Consider the following 23,191-nt stretch of genomic DNA (forward strand, 5'->3'; position numbering starts at 1 on the left):
CAGGGAAGCTGCAGCCTCTTCGCCGTCTTCGGGCCTTGACAAAAATCGTAAGCTGGTCAAACACTTGGAATATGTCTTTCAATCCTGACAAACCTCACGCTCTCACGATCTGTCTCTCTGAATGGACAGTCTGGCAAACTCCGACTTTCTTCAGTCAGGTTCAGCCATTCAAACTCCTCGGTCTCATTATCAGCCACGATCTTTCTTGGGCAAACCACATTTCAAAGTTGGCCTCCAAAGCCAGCCGACGACTCGGCACATCCTCAATCATACAAAGTCTTTCCTTGGCATACCTGAACTCCTATTCACCTCCAAGGCCTTCATCCACAGCCTGATGGAGTACTGCTCTCCTCTCTGGCCTGGCCCCCCTGCCCCACACATTCCTCAGCTTGACGCCATGGAAACCAAGGCTTTTAAGATTACTGGAATCTCCTGCGATGAAGCAGAGTCTCTGGGCCTATCAATTCACCATCGGAGACAGGTCCAGTGGTCTCTCCGCTTCGACCACCTCATTTCTGGTCTTGCACCCGATGCTCTTGCAGGGAACACATGGTCCACCATCAACCCATCAACCCCCTTCTGGTGAAACGACCTAAATTGAGAATCGCTGCTCATCTCCACTCATTTAATTCCTCTTTTTTTTCCCCACCTGCAGAACCAACCTCCACATCCTCTTCAATCTCATTCTTCCTTCCATCTCTTCAATAAAGCTGTTCACCACCATCTCAGATCACGCTCCCACCCAAAACCATTATATCTTCTAACCTTGTTAACTCCTCGTCCTCCTCCTTCCAAATTTCCAGTTTTTCTTTTGTGATAATTAAATATCACAAAATAATTTAAAAAAAAACTCGCATTCGAGTGTTAAAATGGATCAATGTCACTTATTTATTCGAAGGTTTGAAAGGATAAGAATCATTAATGCTGAGAACGATGACAGTGTTGTGGCTGTAGATCCACCAGGTGGTGGTGTTGTGTGAACAGGTTCAGGTTCATTATCTCCCTTCGATACTTTATGTTGACATCCCTTGCGTTCCTTAAGGACCATTCAAGTCCTTAAACCACCACTCGTGCTCTGCTGGAGATGCCGAATACGGCATTACATCGGCATTTATGGTGACCCCCAACCGAACCAGGTGTACCAACATTTGCTTCGACGAAGGGTTAACATCCAAAACGACAGCTTCTCTCTGTTTGCCATGGCGGTCAGCATAACCTCAATCGAGGTCCTTTTTATTTCATCCATTGTTGTGTCTGCCTAACGATACAGATTGAAACTTTAGCATGGAAGAAAAGATGTCCGAGTCAATTCTCCATTAAACTTCAAAAACCCCTCCCGGGAAACCCCGTTAAACCAAAGCGAAAGCATATTCACATATTACCAAACCAAAGGCAAAATGATGGCACCACAACACTAACCTACTCTTTTTTAAGGGGGGATTTGAAACATTCTGCCTAGGTTTCCTTGCTTCTCAAGGCCAACAATCCTCTCCAATCATCACACCAAGTAGAAAAATAAATAAATAAATTACATTATCTTGTGTTATGGTAAACTGCAGCAAACAGACTGCATTCCTGGACGAGTTGGCGAATGCAGGTGAGGAGATCAGGTGCCACTCACCCTTCCAAAGAAGTGGACGATTTCACTCGAGCTCGAACCAGCGCTTTGTTGCAATAGTAGATCTGTCGGGGGAGGCGAAAGAAGGTGAACAAGCCACATCAATTCGAAATAACATCATCATTCATCGGACAAGTTCAGAAACCCATGGCAATTGGCGTTCCGATCCTTACCTCTGTTTTATAGTACTCAGCTGTTTTTTGCTGCAACACAGGAAAGCACATGAGATCGCCGTTCGTGATTGGAGCACATCAATGATCTCGAACATAGTATGCTGCGGAATCATTTTGTCGGACCTCTATTTGGGTTCTATAACCCTCACGCATAATGCAATGCAACGATATTCGAGGCAACTTTTAAGTTCCTCTTGTGAACCACATAGCCTCAATGATCAAATCTGTAATCTGGGGCTACCTGTTAGCCCTTTAACATGCATCTATTAGTGATGTATTGGACTGGAGAGTAAAAGAAGGGTTAAGATTTAATGATTAAATCAATTACTTCAGAGTGGAGAAATCCTGTAATTACCTTCGCCGAGCTGGTGCTTGCCATTCTCATGTTGTCTCGCTCAAACACACATGTTGTGTCAGGCTGTGGAGCAACCATCACAGCGATTTAGGTAATGAACAGTAATTAGGGCTTTTGGTGGTCATCCTTTTAACTGTCACCTTTTCTCATTCATAAGTCACACACATATATATATATATATATATATATATATATACAAATAAATACATACACACACCTCCATTCACAGGTGAGAGATGTGAGTGTGTCTTTATCATTTATATATTGACAGCCTTTGACATTTGTACGTGGTACATGCTTGGGGAGCCTCGTTGGTATGCATTTGTCTGCGGTGTTTGTCTACTGATAATTCGCCAATAAGCGATGAAACCAGTCTGGCAGCTGAGGGAGTGTGTAGCATCAAGATTCTCATGTGTGTGCAATGTGTGAATGCCTTGAAAGCTGTGGAGGAACTCTGGATAGGGGTAAATGGCCGACCTTGCGTAGGCCTTCTTGGTTGCTTTATGCAGCTTCTTTGGCGAGAAGGGCATGAGAGGTGTTGACATTTATATATGACTATATCCAGCAGGATGTCCGAGAGGTACACAAACTCGCCTCGAAGCTGTCTTGCCTGGGTTTGAATCCCGACTCAGCGAGAAACTATCATTCCGGTGTTTCACAGGCAGGGTGATTCATCAAGGTGTGCGACGTCTCTCGGATTGACGTTAAACTGGGCGTCCCATCTGCCAGCGTTAAAGTTGGTGGACATTAAAGACCCCAGCAGTGTCCTTCACGAAGAGTAGGCGAACTCGTAGGCAAGTATTTATATCTGCAGCTGTGGAGGAACCCAGGTAGGGTTTGAAATAGCAAAGGGCTTACCTTGCGAAGCATTTCTTGTTTGCTTTGTACAGGTTTCTTTAGCTGGAAGAGCAGGGGGGTTAATTATTATAAAGCCACCTGGGGATAATTGATTAGGTGAGTGCTGAGTGGTTATTCCCTACAATTACAAGTCAGAGACGTGATTGGATCTTGTTAGATTATAATACATACCACACTATCATTATACTTCAAGAAACTAGTAATAGGTAGGTAAGGCTTGTTACTTCTGGTTCTTCAATTTCAGCAAATAGTTCTCCATTGGCACATGCTCACTCATTTTATTACAGGGGTGTTGTTGCAAGACATCATACACAAGTAGTGGTGTACAGCAGTGTATAGGACACAGTGGGTACACGGCGGTGTGCTGGGCGCACGGTGTTTGGAACAGAGACGTACCGGAGGCCTCTGAATGAGCCAAAAGGCCTGCTCTTGGCAGGCAAGGACCAGCCGGTCACCACGCCGACGCTCCTTCACCGCACTGTGACACAAAGAAGGTAAACTCGGTTTTAATCAGCTGTTCTCAATGAATGGGCACATCACTCCCCAGGCAAAACAACAAAAAAATTCCTTTCCGGGAGTAATTCCCTGCAGACTGCTGTAATTGGACCTGTTACCAACTGTAGTATATGACAGTACAACTCTCATACACTATAGTCCGAAGTGCAGCATTTTTGCCTGGGCAGGTTTAACGAAGTTTTGTGCTAGTTTTTTTGCCAAAGGGTAGTACTGTACTTTACCAACTTCAAAGGGTCGAGTTTTCTCATGTCCGGTGATGCAATTGTGTCACCGCCATTGCATTGAGCTGTTTAACGAAGTTGTGCGCACCTCATTTGCTCTTTGGCTTGCATTATTATGAAGTCCCACTTGTGGTTAATCTTCGCATGGAGGTGTTGATATCTAGCCTGGAAAATTAAAAAAAAAAAATAATGCAACTTCAGCCCAACCAGGGAGAGAAACGTCATTCACAATGAATATAAAAATCACAAGACATTAAACAACGGCGATGTAACCAACCTTTTCATAATCTGCCAAATCGCCGTTTTTCATGACATTTTTCTTGGCCAAGTAAATGGCTGCAACGCACAAACAAATAGTACAGTAAAATGTCACCATCAGAACACGTCTCGTTTTAAAAATAAACTCCCAAGAGTCAGATTAAGGTGAGAAAGGCCTGCAGTGCCTTTTGAATAATTCATTATCACAGGTCCTTGGAGACAACAGTTAGCTCTGTCTTGGCCCTGCCATCGATAAGACCTCTACGGTGTCAGAGGCAGGTCCCAATGGCAGGACCAATTTAATCATAGCCTGTTATATCAATTTACCTTCAAGCGAAATGAACGATCATGAATAGCGAGGGAGCAACTATGTATTGCCATTCAAAATGTGGACACCACCAGCGAGTATGGCCGCCCATCAGGCCGGGCTGAGGTCTGATGTTTAAACCACAGCAAAGTGGTCTTCATCCAGGACTGTCTTTGGATCGTGTGTGAGGTGCTAAGCATCGTCCAAACAGGTAAGGGGCATCACGTGAGGCAGGTAAGGGCAAACAGGTAAGGGGGTGAGACGAACCGTCATTTCAATCATCACCTTACGCGTGATTATGGGACTCAGACCTGTGCTTTACCCGACGAGTACCAGTGATTGGAGGTGGTGCCTTCATTTTTCAATTTTGATGTTCCCACTGGATTTTTGTTTTTCTCACAAACTTGATGATAAACCTATGTGTGGATAACGAATAAAGGGCATTGTAACTGGCCCTGAACCTGAATGTTTATTCTCGAACATGTGTCGCATGCAGGACAAAATAAATAGTAGACATCGGTGAACTTTTACACGAGTACAATGACATTGGTAGACAATGGGACAAAGTGTACCTCATGAGCCATGGGTTCAGATGGGAACACTATCAAACACACTTTGATGGATTTCTCAGAAATCCCAGATGATGAATCCATGTTTATTAACAAGAAAGTTAACACAGACTTCTCTTTCCTTTTGTGATAGCACATCAGACCGATGATCACATTGAAAGCTGTCCCAATTAGGTGACAAGTATGGGGGGGGAATGGATTTTATATAATCATGAGTTTGTAGTCGTTTTTATTGCAGGAAGGATACAAGTTTGCAGTTTCAAGATTTGGTCGATTTGCCTTGAAACACCTGAAGTGTGAAATGGTCATCTCATTGTGAGAAACCTGCTGAGATTATGTCTGCAGTCCACTTAAAAACTCACCATAATCCGTGTCTTCTGGAGGCCAGGACTTGGAAGGCCAAAAATATGGACCCTGCACAGACAATCCCAATCACAAACTCTCAGCCAGGAATTAACATGCCAGATATACGTCGAGAAAACATGAAGAACTCCAACACAGCATTCCTTTAAAACAGCAGTTATAACAGATCCTACCTGGAAACGGTAGATGGAGTCATCCGGCTGCAGGCTGAAGTTGGCCGGTTCCAGGAGGGGGTATACGTAGCCCGTACGCACAAGGAGGTTGCTCAGGTTTAGAGCCTCTGTGCAAGGGAAATCCATGCGGTTAGTCCTCGAGTCATTCTGTATCACCCGTACCACGAATCTTTGAAAAACCACCGTCCCATCCACACTCTGTCTTTGGAAGCTCATGGACCTTTGGGTTTGCTTTCCAACTGATGAGACAATATTTTATTTCTCCTTTGAATCATAATTGCAAAGCAGGTGCACTCGATGAGCGAGAGTCATTTGCTGCACCTGCCATCACAAGATGCGTCACATCTTAATCGTCTGCACCGCAGCGCGATTTGCAATTCGGGAAATTCGAACATTTTGAAGTACTAGTACGTGGCCGTACGTGTGCCCGTACGTGCGTGGCAAAAAAAAAAAAATTGTGACGTCAATTGTGATGTCATAGCACCGTGTCCTGTCATTGGTTTGGTCAATAAATGGCCATAACTTGGGAACCACTTGTCCCATTAATATCAAACCTTGAAAAGGCACATCCACAGGGCCCCAGCAATATACCTGGCAAGTTTCAATTAGATAGGACCGGTGGTTGTCGAGAAACAGCGGTCACAGACACACAGACAGACAGACAGACACACACAGATTGCTGGAATTATTTTGAAGTATATCCGTTCGTCTGGTCTGTGATTCTGTCTGTTTGTAAGTCAAATCGCTTACAGGTCACACCTTCAAACCCATCTTCACAAATTCTCACAAAATGGTGGAGTTGGTCATAAGCAAAGAAGCCTGTTGATTTTTTTTTTTTTAGGTCAAAAGGTCAACATAGTCCAAAGGTCAGCAACTTTGCCAAATTTCTAAAATCCTCAATTTTCATCCGATTGACTTGAAATTTGCATATCAGGTCGCTGAATTCAACCACCAATTATTTTGAAGGTCAACATAGGCCAAAAGGACATCGGCCAAGTCTCTAAAATCTTCAATTTTCATCCGATCGACTTGAAATTTGAAGAAGATTTGCAGATTTGGTCATTGAATTCAACCATTAATTTTTTTTTTTTTAACTTGAAGCACCCACTCCCAACGGGAGCCGTCAAGGGGGTCATGTTATTATATTTATGCCTATTTTACTCCAAGGGGTCCCAGGATTACACACCCAAAAAATGGTTGCGATCGGTTGAGCCGTTTTTGCGGTACCTGGGAACAGACAGACGGACGGACGGACGGACAGACGGACGGAGAATTATAGTGAAGATGTTAAATTTGTTTTATGGATTTCTCAAGTGTCGTACTGTGCATGACCTCTTTCTTTTTACTTGTAAAAATGGAAGATTTTTCAATTATATCGGTTCGTCTTGTGTGTTATTCTGTCTTTTTGTCTGTTTGTTATGACAAAAAATGAAAATTTTCGTCAGTCTGTCCCGTTTGTCTGTTTGTCTGTGAGTGCGATAGCTCGCGAACGCTTTCAACCGTCTTCGTCAAACTTCAGAGGATGTCGAAGGACAAAAGTGAGGCTGTCAATGTTTTTTTTTTTGACTCCATATGTCAAAGGTCAAAGTGACAGTGACGTCATTTGCATAAAACAGACACGACCAAAAGTGTTTGCGCAACACAAATGAGTTGGAAAACATCACCTACAAATTCCGAGCAGATTTGATCATGCGATCATCATTAAAATGCAACATTTATGTCGGGGCTGGGGGGGACACCTGACGCATTTCCAAAATGGCAGCAATCGGTTGACGTAAAACATCATTTCCATGGCAACGAAGTCACCCATGTTAGAGGTTTTTTTGGGGAGACAAAGAAAAGAAGAAGATGATAACTAGGAAATGCTTCAAGATACAGGTATTTAATTGCATCCATGTTTGGAGGTTAAGGTGACAATGACGTCATTTGCATGATTTTCGTCATACCCCTCAAGCTACCGCCAGACGCTAACAACCTCAAGACCGATTAAGAACACGAAGACCCAAAAGACCCCATGGACCCAACAGACCCAGGGGATCCAAAAGACCCAGAGGAACCAAGTGACCCCCAGGACCCATAAGACCCTGAGAACCCCTTCGACCCTGAGGACCCACAAGACCCAGAGGCCCCAAGATACCCTGAGGACTCAATAACCCAAAAGACCAAAAAGACCCCCCCCCCCGGCTCCAAAACCCCATTACACCCTTCAATCTTGAAGACCCTTTAGATCCTCTTCACCTCTTTAGAACCATGAAGACCCTTAGACTCCTTTCTACCCTTTAGACCTTCACACATTTCAGATATTTTACTACCTTGTAGACCCCTTTGCCCTTTGGATTCTTTTCAGACATTTTAAGACCCTTTAGACCCTTTCAGACAATTCCAACCCTTCAGACCTTAAATTACACTCTTTAGACCCCCTTGACCTTTTTCAGACCCTTCAGACCTTTTCACCATTCAACCTTTAGACTTTCAGACAATTTGGCCTCAACTTTTCAGGCCTTTGACCTTTACACATTTACAACTGGACCATCTCATTTGCAATCAACGGTCTTTCATTTAGTACATCCTTCCATTTGTTTGCCATCCAAAATACACCACACAAAACAATTCCTGCCGAAGGTCTGCAATCTCCGATTGCTCTTTCTTGTTCATCATGTGATCATGTAGGTAACTCAAGCAATATGTAAAATTCAGTGATAAATAAATAAATAAAATTCTGATGAAGAAAACGACGAGATCAGAGACATCTCAACTGTTCTTACCCTCGTCTGAGGTTTTCAGGTTACGGATAATCCAAGCGAGGATCTCGTGTCCTGCACAGGTGGGTTCGCACAGACACTCCAAGTGACATCACCATCAAGAGGCAATTGTGACCCTCTACAATGTCCAGCAATGAGGCCTGGCTTGATCACTCTAAGACTAATCATAACATCCAAAAATGGCTACCAGCATTTGCCCACAAAATAACCAACCATCTCTCTGCAGGTTTTACGAACGATCAACGACCACGGAGTTTAAAATGTAAACTTGAATCTTCAACTGAAAGCAATAAAGTGAGAAATTCCACATCTCCAAACGTTGGATGGAAAGGCTTAGCATGAATGTAACCTACTGAACACACCTATATGTATAGGAATGTCAATAGGTATGTGTAGTCATACCCCTAACGGCATGAGGTATCACGGTGAGGAGCAACCTTTGGTCAAACATATTGACCCCCATCTCTGGATCCTGCATAGCTCCGACCAGCATCTCCACCTGGTGAAAGTAGTAACAACAAAGGTATATGTGTCACCAAAACAAAGGAGGACATGCTGACCCACGCCGTATGTTTGTGGTTCTTTCGCGTGCACACACCTGAGAGTTCATTAGCTCTGCCACTGAAGGTGAAGGAGGTGATGTTTTCACCCCTCTCTCTCTCTCTCTCTCTCTTTGTTGGATTTGCTATATATGGTAGATATCCCTTATTGTCGGGTTTTCCGTCCGTGTGTGTGTGTGTGTGTGTGTGTGTGTGTGTGTGTGTGTGTGTGTGTGTGTGTGTGTGTGTGTGTGTGTGTCTGCAACGCGAGGCTCCACAGCATGAACCAGCGAACCGATTTCGATGAAACTTTGCCAACATGTGCAGTATTTGTTCGGAATGTGCGCGTTTGAATTTCGGTTGTTGCTGTGCAGCGGTGGAAAAACCGCGTGCAGTATTTTCAATACTTGTCCTTCAGTTTTGAATGTAGAGAAACGAGACTTCGGAAATTAAACACTTTGAGATATTAAGAAAATTTTACTCGAGCCGATTTTTGATTGAGGTTTTCTTTTTCAAATGGTAGTCCTTCAAAAATCGGGTGTCTATTCACCGTCATTTTTTATGAGGGCCTAAGGAAAGTGGATGTGGTTGATGAAAAGTGGGAGTGGCATAGGAAAGTGGGCGTGGCTTATGAAAGTGGGCGTGGCTTATGAAAGTGGGCGTGGCTTATGAAAAATATTGTGCGACTCAGGAGGGGTGGTCAAACAAGAGCATTGAGAGAAGTTTATCGAGTTTTGTGTGTGTGTGTGTGTGTGTGTGTGTGTGTGTGTGTGTGTGTGTGCGTGTGTGTGCGTGCGTGTGTGTGCGTGTGTGTGTGTGTGTGTGCGTGTGTGTGTGTGTGCGTGTGTGTGTGCGCGCGCGCGCGCAATGCGAGGCTCCACAGCACAAACCAGCAAACCGATTATTTTTCAAATGGTAGTCCTTCAAAAATAGGGTGTCTATTTACCGTCATTTTTTTATGAGGAGTGCCAGTTGGCAAAATACGCAATAGGAAAAATCTTGCCAGGCAGAGGAACAATTGTGTGTGAACCAATACGTCTTGGCAATGAATCTTCGTCGGTGGATCGGTCAGAATGAAAAGCATCGTATCCAGCGCTTCGATCCTAGCGAATCCCTCGTCGCCTTCCAGCTTGTTTGTTGGGCACGTGCCTCATTCCATCTGTTTGTCAATCGCCTAAAGGTCACAATTTTCAACCGATCTTCATGAAATCGTCCAGTTGGTCGTAAGCAAGAAGCCGATTGATCTTGTGGTCAACATAAGCTAAAGGTCAACAACTTAAGTGGAATTTCTGAAATCCTCAATTTCCATTCGATGGACTTGAAATTTCAAGAGGATTCGCATATGACGTCACTGAATTCCAGCAACAATTACTTTTCAGGTAAAATTTGTTTTGGGGACTTCACAAGTCCGACAGATGCTCTGCACGACGTCTTTGTTTTGACATGTTGACCTCGAATTGACCTCAAGGCCAAAATGCAGCTCGGAGACAGGACTGGAATATTAAACTTCCTACAAGTCTGTACAGCACAGAGACTTTCCAACTGGCATTCAGCTTCCACTCAAAAAGTGTTTGGGAGCATGTCATGGTGTGGGGCCTCCAGACTACTCCCCTCCGAGGCCCGCCAGATGGTGTGAGAGTTCTTGCTTGGATTATCGGAGCCCTAAATCCGAATTAAAGGGACATATTCACAGCTCCCTCGTACAATCCGCTTCGGTGATTTCCCGCACACACCAGCGGCTCCACACGTCACACCAATCGCGTTTTCTGAGATCATTCCTGTCCCGTCTTGCACTCAAAATCGGGCAAAACTTCTGTGGATTTCCTGCCCCACCTCGATTACGACTCGAACTGATCGCACATCCCCCACATCACCGCCAATTACGTGCATGTCCCCCCACCAATCACGTGCATATCCCCCCACATCACCCACCAATCACGTGCATGTCCCCCCACATATCCCGCCAATCACGTGCATGTCCCACACATAGCCCGCCAATCACGTGCATGTCCCCACACATAGCCCGCCAATCACGTGCATGTCCCACACATAGCCCGCCAATCACGTGCATGTCCCCACACATAGCCCACCAATCACGTGCATGTCCCCCACATCACCCACCAATCACGTGCATGTCCCCACACCACCCACCAATCACGTGCATGTCCCCACACATAGCCCGCCAATCACGTGCATGTCCCCCCACATCGCCCGCCAATCACGTGCATGTCCACATCACCCACCAATCACGTGCATGTCCCCCACATCACCCAATCACGTGCATGACCCCCACATCACCCAATCACGTGCATGACCCCACACATAGCCCGCCAATCACGTGCATGTCCCCCACATCACCCACCAATCACGTGCATGTCCCCACACATAGCCCGCCAATCACGTGCATGTCCCCCACATCACCCAATCACGTGCATGTCCCCCACATCACCCAATCGCGTGCATGTCCCCCATCACCCACACACGCGCATGTTCCCCACATCACCCACCAATCGCGTGCATGTCCCCCACATCACCCACCAATCACGTGCATGTCCCCCACATCACCCACCAATCACGTGCATGTCCCCCACATCACCCAATCGCGTGCATGTCCCCCACATCACCCACCAATCGCGTGCATGTCCCCCCCATCACCCACTCACGTGCATGTCCCCCACATCACCCAATCACGTGCATGTCCCCCACATCACCCAATCACGTGCATGTCCCGCACATCACCCAATCACGTGCATGTCCCCCACATCACCCAATCACGTGCATGTCCCCCACATCACCCAATCACGTGCATGTCCTCCCACATCACCCAATCGCGTGCATGTCCCCACATCACCCAATCACGTGCATGTCCCCCACATCACCCAATCACGTGCATGTCCCCCACATCACCCAATCACGTGCATGTCCCCCCACATCACCCACTCACGCGCATGTCCCCCACATCACCCAATCACGTGCATGTCCCCCACATCACCCAATCACGTGCATGTCCCCACATCACCCAATCACGTGCATGTCCCCCACATCACCCAATCACGTGCATGTCCCCCACATCACCCAATCACGTGCATGTCCCCACACATCACCCAATCACGTGCATGTCCCCCACATCACCCAATCACGTGCATGTCCCCCACATCACCCAATCACGTGCATGTCCCCCCACATCACCCAATCACGTGCATGTCCCCGCACATCACCCAATCACGTGCATGTCCCCCACATAGCACCCAATCACGTGCATGTCCCCCACATCACCCAATCACGTGCATGTCCCCCACATCACCCAATCACGTGCATGTCCCCCACATCACCCAATCACGTGCATGTCCCCCACATCACCCAATCACTTGCATGTCCCCCCACATCACCCAATCACGTGCATGTCCCCCCACATCACCCAATCACGTGCATGTCCCCACACATAGCCCGCCAATCACGTGCATGTCCCCCACATCACCCAATCACGTGCATGTCCCTACACATAGCCCGCCAATCACTTGCATGTCCCCCACATCACCCAATCACGTGCTTTGTCATCAAATAGCAAATCCATGCCCGACATGAGCATCGAGTCGGGGCTCACGGCTCGAATGTCGATGTGAACACGTAGTTTTGTCCAACAGATGTGAAAAACCCGTTCGGAAATCTTATTCCGCTGGACATTGTCCGCGTCGTGCAGGTGCACACACACACACACACACACACACACACACACACACACACACACACACACACACACACACACACACACACACACGATCGCGATTGTTGGGGGAAAAGGTGAATGAGCAGGAAATCAACATGTGAATCCTTATTGACGATACAGATAAGGAGTACACATGATGGTGAAAAGGAACATTTCGTGCACGAGTCGCCAGCAGCACGTCAACCCGGGGATCACAAGGACAACAATTTGTAAAATAGACCAAACATACCTTCTCAAATCTTGACATTTTCACGGACGAGCGGACTCGCACGAGGAACCGACAAGAACAAGGACAGCGGTCCAAATCCAAGGCGAAGCGCTCCAAGCTCGCCCACCTCTCCGCACCCCGCTCGCCCACCTCTCCGCACCCCCACCTCTCTCAGCTCATTGAATGCCTCCAACTTCCACACCCGAATTGCCAAATGATAAACAAAGCTTCAAAGAGCTCGTACAGGTATTAAAAAAGAATAAAGGCAATATACCTGTGGGTGCTCACCTGGTAGAACATGATACCAAGGAGGAAGTCAATCAGCAAAATGTACCAATGATGAAGGTTGTGGTCAAGTTTCATTGAAACTGGGTGTCGTTTCGGATTTGTTGTTTAAAATGTTTGTGGACGAACGATCAGACGACCCCCGACTCCCCCCCCAACCCCCCCATACCTTTAGCTTCCCCGAACTCCATTCCAGGTGCTAATGTGCACCATTTCAAACACCACGATGCAAGTCCAGTGACGGGCAGACAAGAGCAGTGTGAGGCAAAGGGAGGTAGGGCCTCGTGGAAAAAGTGCTCCACCATTGGATGGTACAACTGCCATCTGGTCTTCAACGACGGCAGGACATTGGGACGAGCCATCGCAGAGAGCACTGTTCAAACAAGAGATGTACATCAGTACAGAGCAGAAGATCACATTTCAGGGACATCAGATATGAAGGCTTCACCAACCTCGGTGGACTCATGGTTAGAGCATCCCATCAGAGTGTGGGTGGTTCAAATCCCAGCCGAGTCATACCTACAGATTATTAAAATGTTCAATGTTGCTTCTTGCTCTACACTCGGCATTTAACGCACCAACGCTGGCATTGATGGCCAAATGACCTCCTCCTGTGTCAAAGTGACTTGTAAGAGGACTCTTATAACAACCATTTAATATCACTGCCGTATGATCCAGAGGCATCCTTACACCACCACCATTAACGATCGGTATTTCCAAGAACCACCACAGTTGGTCACTACTACAACGGCACTCAGTAGAGCGCATACCTCTGCCAGGATGAAGAGGTTTTGTATCCCACTGATGGACCAGATCTTGATTCGGACCTCCAAAATCGAAGTCTTGTTCTTCTCACCCATAACCAACCCATCCACCAAGTTTTGTCATAACCTGTCTCCGATCCCATCTCTCAATGGTGAAGAATCGCAGCATCCGGATCTTCACAAAAATCTACCTGTCCATCAAGTTGCGTCCGAATCCGTACACAATTTTTTGAGGAATCATGCTCACAGACAAAAACAAAAGACGGACAGAATGACAGACAGTGGTAAAAACAACCTCCATCCACCATCGGTGGTGGAGGTAAAGTGGAGAGGCAGGGAGGGTAAGGAGATGGGAAGAGCGAGTGTAGAACATCTTTGGAGTGATTGCGGAAGAAACCACGAGGTGACGGTGGTGCAAGTCTTGTTGAAGTGAAAAGGAAGAGCAGAGAGGGAAGACGCAGGTGAGCGTGCACCGTTTCAATTGACACGTGTGGGCTTCGACGAGGAGCTTCTCCAAAATTCCTTTGGTTGCGTGCAAGGTGTTCAGACGTACCTCCCCCTCCCTCACCTTACCCTTAAAAAGCAGGAGACCTTTGGGATGTCAGATGGAGAAATGAAACATTTGATGAAACGACTCAAAATGGACACGGGGGTGGGGGGGGGGAGCGAAAGATGGACACGATGAAAGGCAGCACCACCCACGTTACCCTATCCACGTACAAACAAATGTCCAGAAGGAGAGTTCAACATGAGCATGCAAATAGCAAATATTCAAACACCAACTCCCCACAAACGCGGCACACAGAAAGGTGGACACGTTTCCAGTTTTATTGTTCATTCAAACCAAAATCGATAAAGGAGACGTCAAATCCTGTCAAACCAATCAAAAACCTTCCTGGGACCGTCCTGCTGTGATCACACGATGGAGAAACAGGAACACCAGCAAAAAAAAATTAACTAATTAACAATGATAATAACAATAAAATTGAAACAGAAGTTACAATAGAACGTGTCGGTCACCGCTTCGCACCCACGTGGGCCGTGAAGAGCCAATCACACCCACACCTTGTACATGTTAACCGCGAGGCCTCCCCATTCCACAGCCGAATCACAAAAGGATAAACAAGGATGTGGTGAACACAATCTCAATGTGCACTCACTCACCACATTGTGGTGGTACACTGCATGGCACCACATACAAGCTTCGACAACGCACGAGTCAAACCGATACACTTTTGATTAAAAATCAAACAAGAAGTCAGACACGTCTACCTGAAAATGAAAATATCAACAGCACATGATACAAGCAGCAGAATGGTGATAAAACAAAATGATAATGCTTTGAGGGGTCCGGGGAGGCAGGGGGGGGGGAAATCAGGTCATTAATCGGAGAAGCAGCGGCAGAGTGGATTGGCGGGTGGACGGACGGATTGGAATCTCGAACACGGCAACGAAGCTGGAGAATCACCATTTGGAGGATTACCGAGAGTAAACAATAATAATTAAAAAAAAAATATGGCCCTAACTGCGAAAGTGGTTTTTAAAGTGCAAGTAACAGGTGATCTGCCAAACCAGGTGTGCAAAAACTCAATACCAATTCGATTAAAGCCCCGACATCCGACGGTTAAAAAGTGCCAAAGAGAACGCGATTCCCGAACCCACTGAAAAGCAAAATGCAAACAGAAATCCCCTGTGGAGTGGAGCGTTGAGGTTTGTAGTGTGTTGCAAAGGAGGGGGGAAGGGAAGGGGAGGGCGAGGGTAGAGGAAGTTTAAAATAGTGTTTTCTTCAATCACAGATTTGGATTTGAAAACCATCGCTGGAAGCTGGAGCGATCCGATGTCACACAACTGAAGTAACGTGTTGCTGAAACAACTCGATAATCAACTGGATCTTCGCCTGCGGAGCAAGTCCGACACATCTTGCAATTCGAGCAAATTGGCAACCATGACTGCCGAATTAAATAAATTCGACCCTCTGTTCCTGCGCTCAAAATTCCTTCCTGGCAGGAACAGTCAGAGAAGAGCGCTACACGACACAACACCCTCGGTAAACCTGACCTCTCGGAGTGTATGACAACAACAGGTATTCAAGTGTCGGCGTTGGTCGAGCCGCTGAGGCTGCGAATCCGCTGCGCGTCCGCAGGGGGTAGAATTGTCAGCGATTCGATGTTCGGAGAATCTTCATTTCCACTGGGGAGCAGAGAGAGCACGGGCTGGGCCGCTGGCATCAGGCTCGGAGCGAGCAAGCCGCCTTCCAAAGCCGAACGAGATGAAATGTTCGTGTGACGAAGGGTATGATGGGTCATTGAAGAAGGTGGAGTAGAATCTTCGGACGTGGAAGCAGGAGGGCCGCTGTCAGTCGTCACATCTGGGTGAAATAAAACGAATCAAGAAGCTGATGGCACAGGCAATGAAACAACTTGCAAGGCAAGGTTTGTGTTAAACATCTCGAGATGGCATAAATACACAAGTTAGAATAACCTCCACCATTTCATCTGAAATGTAAACATCAAAGGCATTTTGTTTTGTTGTTGTTGTTTTTGTTTTAGAGAGGGGTGGTTAAGATGGTTTTGCTTCAATCTCACTTTTTAATGAAATAAAGTGAAACTTTTGGTGAGGGAATAAGAAGTGAACATTATAAGAACTCCAAAACTTCTGATACAGACAAAATACAGTGAAGGGCCATCAAATTGTATTACAAACGTGAGGAGATCAGGGAGACAATCTTGAAAAATGGCGCCTCACTCCAACCACAGAGGTTGCACTCACTCTTCCTGCAGAACCAGACGACTCGCTGGCTTCCCCAAATATAAAGTTGAACGCTCACCTCCCTTCCTTCATTTCTTTACACTCTTGTCTTTGTAACCGACTTCCTGTCTGTTGTCTCGTGTCCCTTCCTCCATTTCTTGAAGAGCAACGCCCCTCATCACCTCATGGTTTTCCCCAGATCCACTCCTGCTCCCCTTACACTCATAAACCCTGTCTACACCCCCCATCCCTCTCATTTGCTTTCTGCCATTCACATGCGATGTCCTTCTCTCTCTGTTCCCCTCTGATGGCAAAATGTCAGCTTTGTAATGCATCTTCTGATTTTCACCCCCATCAAACTAAAACAAAACCCATTAATAACCCCGGTTCTAATACCGGCCGAGTCGTACCAAAAATTTCAAAAAATTTGGACGCGCTGCGTCCTTGCTTTACATTCAGCATTCAAGAGGATAAAAGCAAGGGCAATCTCCAGAGGTTGCCATCTTTGGGAGGAGGAAGTTCCTCCCGAGAAAATGCTCCGCTGAATGCGGTGAGAAAGGTGACGCCATTGTTGTGGCGCCCCCGGCACAAAGTGCCCCAGGCAGTGACGGCACTTCCCCCAATCTCAGTGACCGTCTGTCTCAGCTAACAGTCCTGTGTTGCGCCTCGTGCGTTCGTCTACATGTCCATGTGTGTGAGACGAGCGTGTGACAGCTCCACCACAAACCTGAGATCGTTAAAAAAATTAAAAAAAATTTTTTTAAAACCTCTTTATTCATACAAGTGTATAAAATGGAGAGGAGGCGAGTCCTCAATCCCATTAGTCAGGACTATCACAAGAGGTCAAAACCAAATGCTTAAGCATGCTGCGAGTTGAAAGCGATTACAACCCTCAACATCCCACCATAAACAGACTATCCAGGAAGAGGACGTTGGGGTTAGAGTGGTCCTAAATGGCTCGAATGGTGCACACGTATGTAAAAGAATGTCTGTGCATGTAAACTCGATTACGTAAAAAGCAACCTTGCACGGTCTGTGCAGATTTATCTGCACCACCAACGGCTCCGTCAAATTCGTTCTCGCTACTCGCGGTGCTGGAATGACCCGAAATGTCGCCTTGATGGTTTCCGGTAGGATAAACTGGGCTTTCCCTCCTCGCGACAGCAAAACCTGCACAAAGCAACACACACAGGAACCTGTGGCGTGTCCAACACTAACAAGAATCTGCTTGTGTCCTGCTCGAGATAAAGCATCGTCAGCAATTTGAAAACAAGTTCAACGAGAGAGTTCATAGAACACCTTACCCCACCAACCTAACCTTGAGAAACAAAGGGACCTGGGAAGGGGCTTTTCAACTCTCACTTTGTGTTTCCAAGCATCATCTACATTTCCAACAAGTGGCAATTTTGTCTGAATCGTGATATTCCTAAACGCCGAGAGTGCGAGCGGCATGTTTGATTGGTTGACATGGAGTAAAATAGCGTTATATTTTGTCCAAGTACTGATAACATGGAGGTCTTTGGAAATGCCAACCAGGCAATTTGTGTTCTCCAGTATTCAAGTACAGTATGTAATTAAATTTAAACAAAATAAAGGTTTTAAAGGCTTTAGAAAAAAAAAAAAAAATTTTTTTGGGAAATTTACCGCAGTTGGCACAGTGTCTTTTACTCGACCTTAACTAACACATCACACGAGTTATTCGTGCCTGTTTGTTTCCTTTATAACGTCCTTAAAAGCAGTAGTTTTCCTGTTTGGAATGATTTTTAATTTTATTTAACTGCCAGGCTGGCAGACAGACTAAAAGGATTACCGTACTCCATGTGCATGCGTGATCCAGATGAGATTCCGTACAATTTTCTGAATTCAGAACCAAAGTGTTACTAAACTGCAGGTTCGTGTTCCGATTCACAGCCCGATTTGTGCTCTAAGTACATCAAATTGAAAGCAAGTTGTTCCTCGAACATAGACCAACGCCCGTATATAGACAAAGTGAACCGATTGCTTCAGTTCGCCCCACTTTTCACTTAGTGTGCGCAACTAGTTAGATATCGATTCACGACCAGACAATCAAATGGTTAGTGACCAAACTCCAACCTTCAACCTCAAATACGCCCTCTGTGTTTGGTTAGTTAATGTCAGACACCGAAATCAGCAATTTGCATTCAGTGTTTACATGGTTTGACAACACAAACCAGGAACTCTGTCAGTGGAAGAACTGGTTGCGTTACTCGTTGACGAAAGTCCACGTCGAGCCCCCTCGATGAAACGGAAGGGATGGTTGAAAGACAAGTAGGCAGGCCCAGAGCTTGACCGTCCTACCATCCCTATGAGCTCTGGAGATGGTTGAATAGGCAATTCCAAGAGAGCTGCATGGAGAGAGAAGAATTCAGCATGGCAACTCACTGCTCAAGCCATTTGACAAGTCATCTACAAAATACACTCACAGCCTTTGTTAAACTGTTTCACAAATGTTTAAACAATGAACAAATGCCAATCAACGGCAAAATCTTGTGCACCCTCAATTCTCCTCGAGCCCGATGGTAACGGGAATATTCTCATTCGTTCGATACCAACAAAGTGCTCCACACAACATTATGACAAAGAGCATAAACTTACAACTGCTGGTCACAAACGAGCAGCAAGAAGGAACTTCTTTACAACTCTCACGTCACCAAATCGATCATATTGTTACAAATTTGGAAGCCTTTTGCCCACAGAAAGTCAGCAGTCCCAGAAAGTTCAGTTATTTCATTAAGTATATGTGGATAGTTAGAATCCCTCCCCTATGTACAATGGGTTAATTTCATGTGTGCGCTGCGGGTTTCTTTTATAGTCAGATTTTTTACATCTTTAAATCTGCCAACACCAACAAAACCCTCACTTCACTCCTCCTCCCACTCTGCAGGCGAACAAGCGCTTCACCTGCCCAACCTTCACTTCACTTCACACCATGGTGCCATAACGCACGTGTTTCTGACTACGGACATGGGCGGAGCCCCCTCACCTCGGAGCTCTGACTCCGCCCCATCAAGAAAGAATGTCTCCCCTGTCGACACTGGGGAAGGCAAAAGAGCCTCTCTCGGGGGAGGAGCACCGAGACGCCGACACGCCCCTCCTCCAATCACGGCTGGCCAGCACGACACCCGAACCTCTCGTCCAATCCGGAGGCAAGTTTCCAGAGAAGCGGATCCCTCCCCCCGCATGGGGGGGGGGGAATAAAAAGAATCGCGAGGCGCTCAAAGACGAGTGGGGGTCCTTTTTCGGTTGTGTCTTGGTCATTTAATTTTGGTTCCCGTCTTCGTTCCCTGGTCGTCGTGGTTCGTTGGTGGCTGGTCGTCCATAGGATCCTGGTTGCTCACTGGATTCTGGCCGTGGGTTCGTGTGTGCTCGTTGGATTGTGGTTCGTGTGGAGCGCTCGAGCTGGGGACCCCGATCCCTTTAACGGACACAGAGCTCACAAGTGCAGGTCGGTCAGACCGCACGAGGTAGCCAGGTATCCGACCAAACTCTAACCCCCAGCTTGCTATCCTCTACGGCTGGAGGGTCCGAATAAAAGGGCAGTTGGCTCCATTTCTTTTTGGGTGTGTGCGTCTGTCTGTGGCCAGTCTTATAAGTAGAATTGCATAAGTGCCTTGCTTATTGTACATTGCAATTTAATCAGATTACCTCTGCTCTGTGTCTCCCTTCCTGATTATTGTGAATAAACCCCATGTTAAATGTACCAGCTCGTTTTCTGTGCTTTCTCTTATTGGCCTGGTGGTTCTGGTTTGTTGGTTCTGGTTCTGGTTTGAGTTGTAGTGAGGCCGATTGTGCCATAGATTGTTATTTGGACTGGCGCGGCTTTGGTAATTCCCGCTCATTAATGCCGGATCCGAGTCGGTAACATCGACTCGGTTCGGACAAAGCTGGTCAAGGGTGTTGTTTCCTCGGTAGCTCAACTGCACGGCTGATTAGGTAAATTGGAATTAGACAAAAAGACCCTAACCACGCGGTCAAAATATTGGCGTCCACGGTCCATTAAGCAACCCGTCGACTTCGGAGTTATCCGGAGTGACGACCTTCAATTACGGGTGCTCCGTGGGAGACGGCCCAACTGCTCCATCTAGCGGTCGTTCCCCACCCCCGAACCCGGCACCACAACAATATGAGTGTTGGATTGCTCCATGGTCAGATTATACATCGACATCGATCTTAAGCTCTTTGCAACCACATCCTCAAACAGAGGATGATGCTTTTTCAACAATCCAAGCTCACTGCTCAACTCCATGCATTCGTTCCCCTTTTGTTTCACCTGTGAAATAAACTTCCTCAGTTTGTTCAGTACCATTCTTCCCTCCAGGGCTTCAAGACAGCTCTTCACCACGACCTCAGGTTACCTCCACCCCCCCCCAAAATCCATACTCATGACCTCTTCTACCCACAGGTGGATTAACATTTTTTGGGGTTCTCCTGCTTGCCCCCCCCCCTTTGTGGTTCTCCCGCTTGTGTAACGGAGAGAGTAAATTTAGGGTGGTTCTCGTTGATCTATTTTCCACTTTTCAGCACCGCTGGGGAAGTTTCGTTTCATCCTTGGGACAGGTGCTTTGATTTTAAAAACCACAACGTTCCACCGTGTGTACGGCTTATCCCATTTACCAATGAGGGGGTGTTTTGTGAATGTATACTAAGTTGTAATGTGGATTTGTTAAACAATATCAATATGTATTAATATTAGGAATTCTGTAAATTTTATTGTGATTATTGTTGCATTTCTATACAATAAACGTAGTTATTATTTCACTTGATTTCTCGACTAATACTAACCTCACCCCATAATTTTGTAGTAGTCCTGTCAAGTTAAACATCATGGGGAAAGATTTTTTTTTTTAATCGATTCATTACATGGCAGTGCTTTCTTTGTTTGAGACGGACTGATGGAGCTTTCCCTTTGTGCTGTGTTTATCGCCACTTTCAAGGTGATATGTTTTGTTGGCAAAGTGAAACCCCCGCCCTCAAGGGCCCTGTCGTGAAAGATGGTGAACCAAGATGGTCGTGGGGGGGGGGGGCATGCAATGCTACCTTTGCTCAGGGCCCACCTGGGCACAGGCCCTGCATGCCAGTGTGTTAATGCATCACTGCTTCAACCCCAAATTGCCCCATTCCCAGCACTCCCTATCCCCAGATTATTGTGGTTTATTTCCCCCCCCTCTCCCACCTCTTTTCGTTGGTTGTCGGTTGTTTTGTTCCTTTTCTGTTTCATCCCCACTTTCCCATCTAGTGGGGGATCTTAGTGCAGAAGTGTGCACATCCGGATAAAAGCGTGAATTTTGGCACACAAGTAGTTTAGACCTTGACAATCAAAAAAAAAATGGATGGAAGCACTTTGACACACCCCTTTTATGGCTGCCATCTTGGATTTCAAGATGGCCACCATTGAAAACCTATTTTATTCTATATCTCTGAAACTAAACCAGCTGGAGAGTTCATTTCAGTGGCTACACCCACATTTATGGGGTCTGGGAATCGTATGGACGAACTCTGAAAGGGCTGAGGTGGCAGCCATCTCGAATAATTCGAAAATTCAAAATGGCCACCATTCACGACTAACTTTTAATGATATCTTGATAACCAAACAAGCTCGGAAGATAAAATTGGTGTCTACACCCATATTTGTTGGGTCCAGGAATGTGATGGTCAATTTTAAATCGCTCAGATGGCAGCTGTATTGAATTTCTAAAAAAAAAAAAAAAAAAGGCTGCCATTAGCAACATAATACAATCACATCTCAATGCCTGAGCAAGTCACTCATCAATTATGATTCCAGATAAGGCAGCATCCGTTTCAATGGTCAAGCATACAATGTGCCTTACAAGGGATGCAATCCAGTGCAAACACCTGTTCTAGGGATGGATCAGCCAATCTACGCAATTGGAAAACTAATCCAATGGAAATGGTCCGACACACTTGAGTGAGGACAAGTTCATACTGATGCTTGGTGCCCTGCATATTGAGTTTGTTATTGAAGCGATGGAAGGCAAAATGACTGAAGATTCTGGTATGGCAACTATGGCCTGCAAGGCAGGCATTCTCACCGCTGGACGCGCAGAGTCGTTTTCGTCACAACCGGACCACCATCTCAAACAGACAAGGTACATGCACCAAGTATTCCTCCTAGCCTTGGCAATTTTGAAGAATGAAGCATACACACATGAGGGTTCAGGCACTCAGGAGAGTTGGGAAGATGCCATGAAGATGAAGTCAAACATGTTTGCCTATTGGTGTATGGTGATGGACATTGAACTTATGCATTGCCGTTTTGTCCGCTCCCTGCGTGAGGGGGATTTTGCCCTATATGTTCAGGTGATCGATGAATTGTGTGATTATGTCTTCATCTGGAACCAAGTGCACTACTCGAGATGGCTCCCTGTTCATGTCAAGGATATGGTTGAACTTGAATCGAAGTATCCAGAGGTTCATAGGGAGTTCACGAAAGGAAATTTTGTGGTACAGAAGAGCCCAAGGAAGTTCTCTCTGATACCAAAGGACCACAGCCATGAGCAGACCACAAAGATTGTCAAAGGTGATGGTGGAGTGTCAAACATTTATGATTCTCATGACACCCTGGAGGAGCACATTTTGGCTCTTCCTGAGAAACTCAGAGCCATTGCTGAGTTTGAAGAAGCAGCAGAAATCAGTGCTGAATGTCCAGACATAGGACATCATGAAGAATCTGGAAGTCTTCAACATCGCTTCAGCAAAGATGTTCTT

At 46.2% G+C, this 23,191-nt stretch overlaps 2 protein-coding genes across 3 annotated transcripts in view; both read right to left on the reverse strand.

Moving 5' to 3' along the window:
- Positions 1-13,012, reverse strand: part of LOC147020909 (regulator of G protein signaling 9-like) — a 73,991-nt gene extending 60,979 nt beyond the window's left edge. The window contains exons 1-11 of the mRNA XM_085890561.1: positions 12,669-13,012; positions 8,576-8,672; positions 8,177-8,227; positions 5,412-5,518; positions 5,238-5,289; positions 4,019-4,077; positions 3,830-3,906; positions 3,401-3,482; positions 2,147-2,209; positions 1,792-1,821; positions 1,622-1,683 (exon numbers count right to left, since the gene is read on the reverse strand). Of these exons, the coding sequence (XP_085746687.1) occupies positions 1,622-1,683; positions 1,792-1,821; positions 2,147-2,209; positions 3,401-3,482; positions 3,830-3,906; positions 4,019-4,077; positions 5,238-5,289; positions 5,412-5,518; positions 8,177-8,227; positions 8,576-8,672; positions 12,669-12,686 (698 nt within the window). The 5' untranslated portion in view covers positions 12,687-13,012. The remainder of the gene's footprint in view (positions 1-1,621; positions 1,684-1,791; positions 1,822-2,146; positions 2,210-3,400; positions 3,483-3,829; positions 3,907-4,018; positions 4,078-5,237; positions 5,290-5,411; positions 5,519-8,176; positions 8,228-8,575; positions 8,673-12,668) is intronic.
- Positions 13,013-14,510: 1,498 nt separating this feature from the next.
- CLEC16A (C-type lectin domain containing 16A) overlaps positions 14,511-23,191 on the reverse strand; it is a 73,945-nt gene continuing 65,264 nt past the window's right edge. The window contains exons 21-23 of one of the 2 annotated variants that reach the window (XM_085890562.1): positions 18,637-18,810; positions 17,468-17,614; positions 14,511-16,064 (exon numbers count right to left, since the gene is read on the reverse strand). In XM_085890562.1, the coding sequence (XP_085746688.1) occupies positions 15,784-16,064; positions 17,468-17,614; positions 18,637-18,810 (602 nt within the window). In that variant the 3' untranslated portion in view covers positions 14,511-15,783. The remainder of the gene's footprint in view (positions 16,065-17,467; positions 17,615-18,636; positions 18,811-23,191) is intronic. The other variant, XM_085890563.1, reaches the window with a different exon arrangement.

This window comes from Eptatretus burgeri, chromosome 8 (genome assembly GCF_056783735.1).
Source record: "Eptatretus burgeri isolate ZD-2024b chromosome 8, Ebu_testis_v1, whole genome shotgun sequence".
Lineage (NCBI taxonomy): Eukaryota > Metazoa > Chordata > Myxini > Myxiniformes > Myxinidae > Eptatretus > Eptatretus burgeri.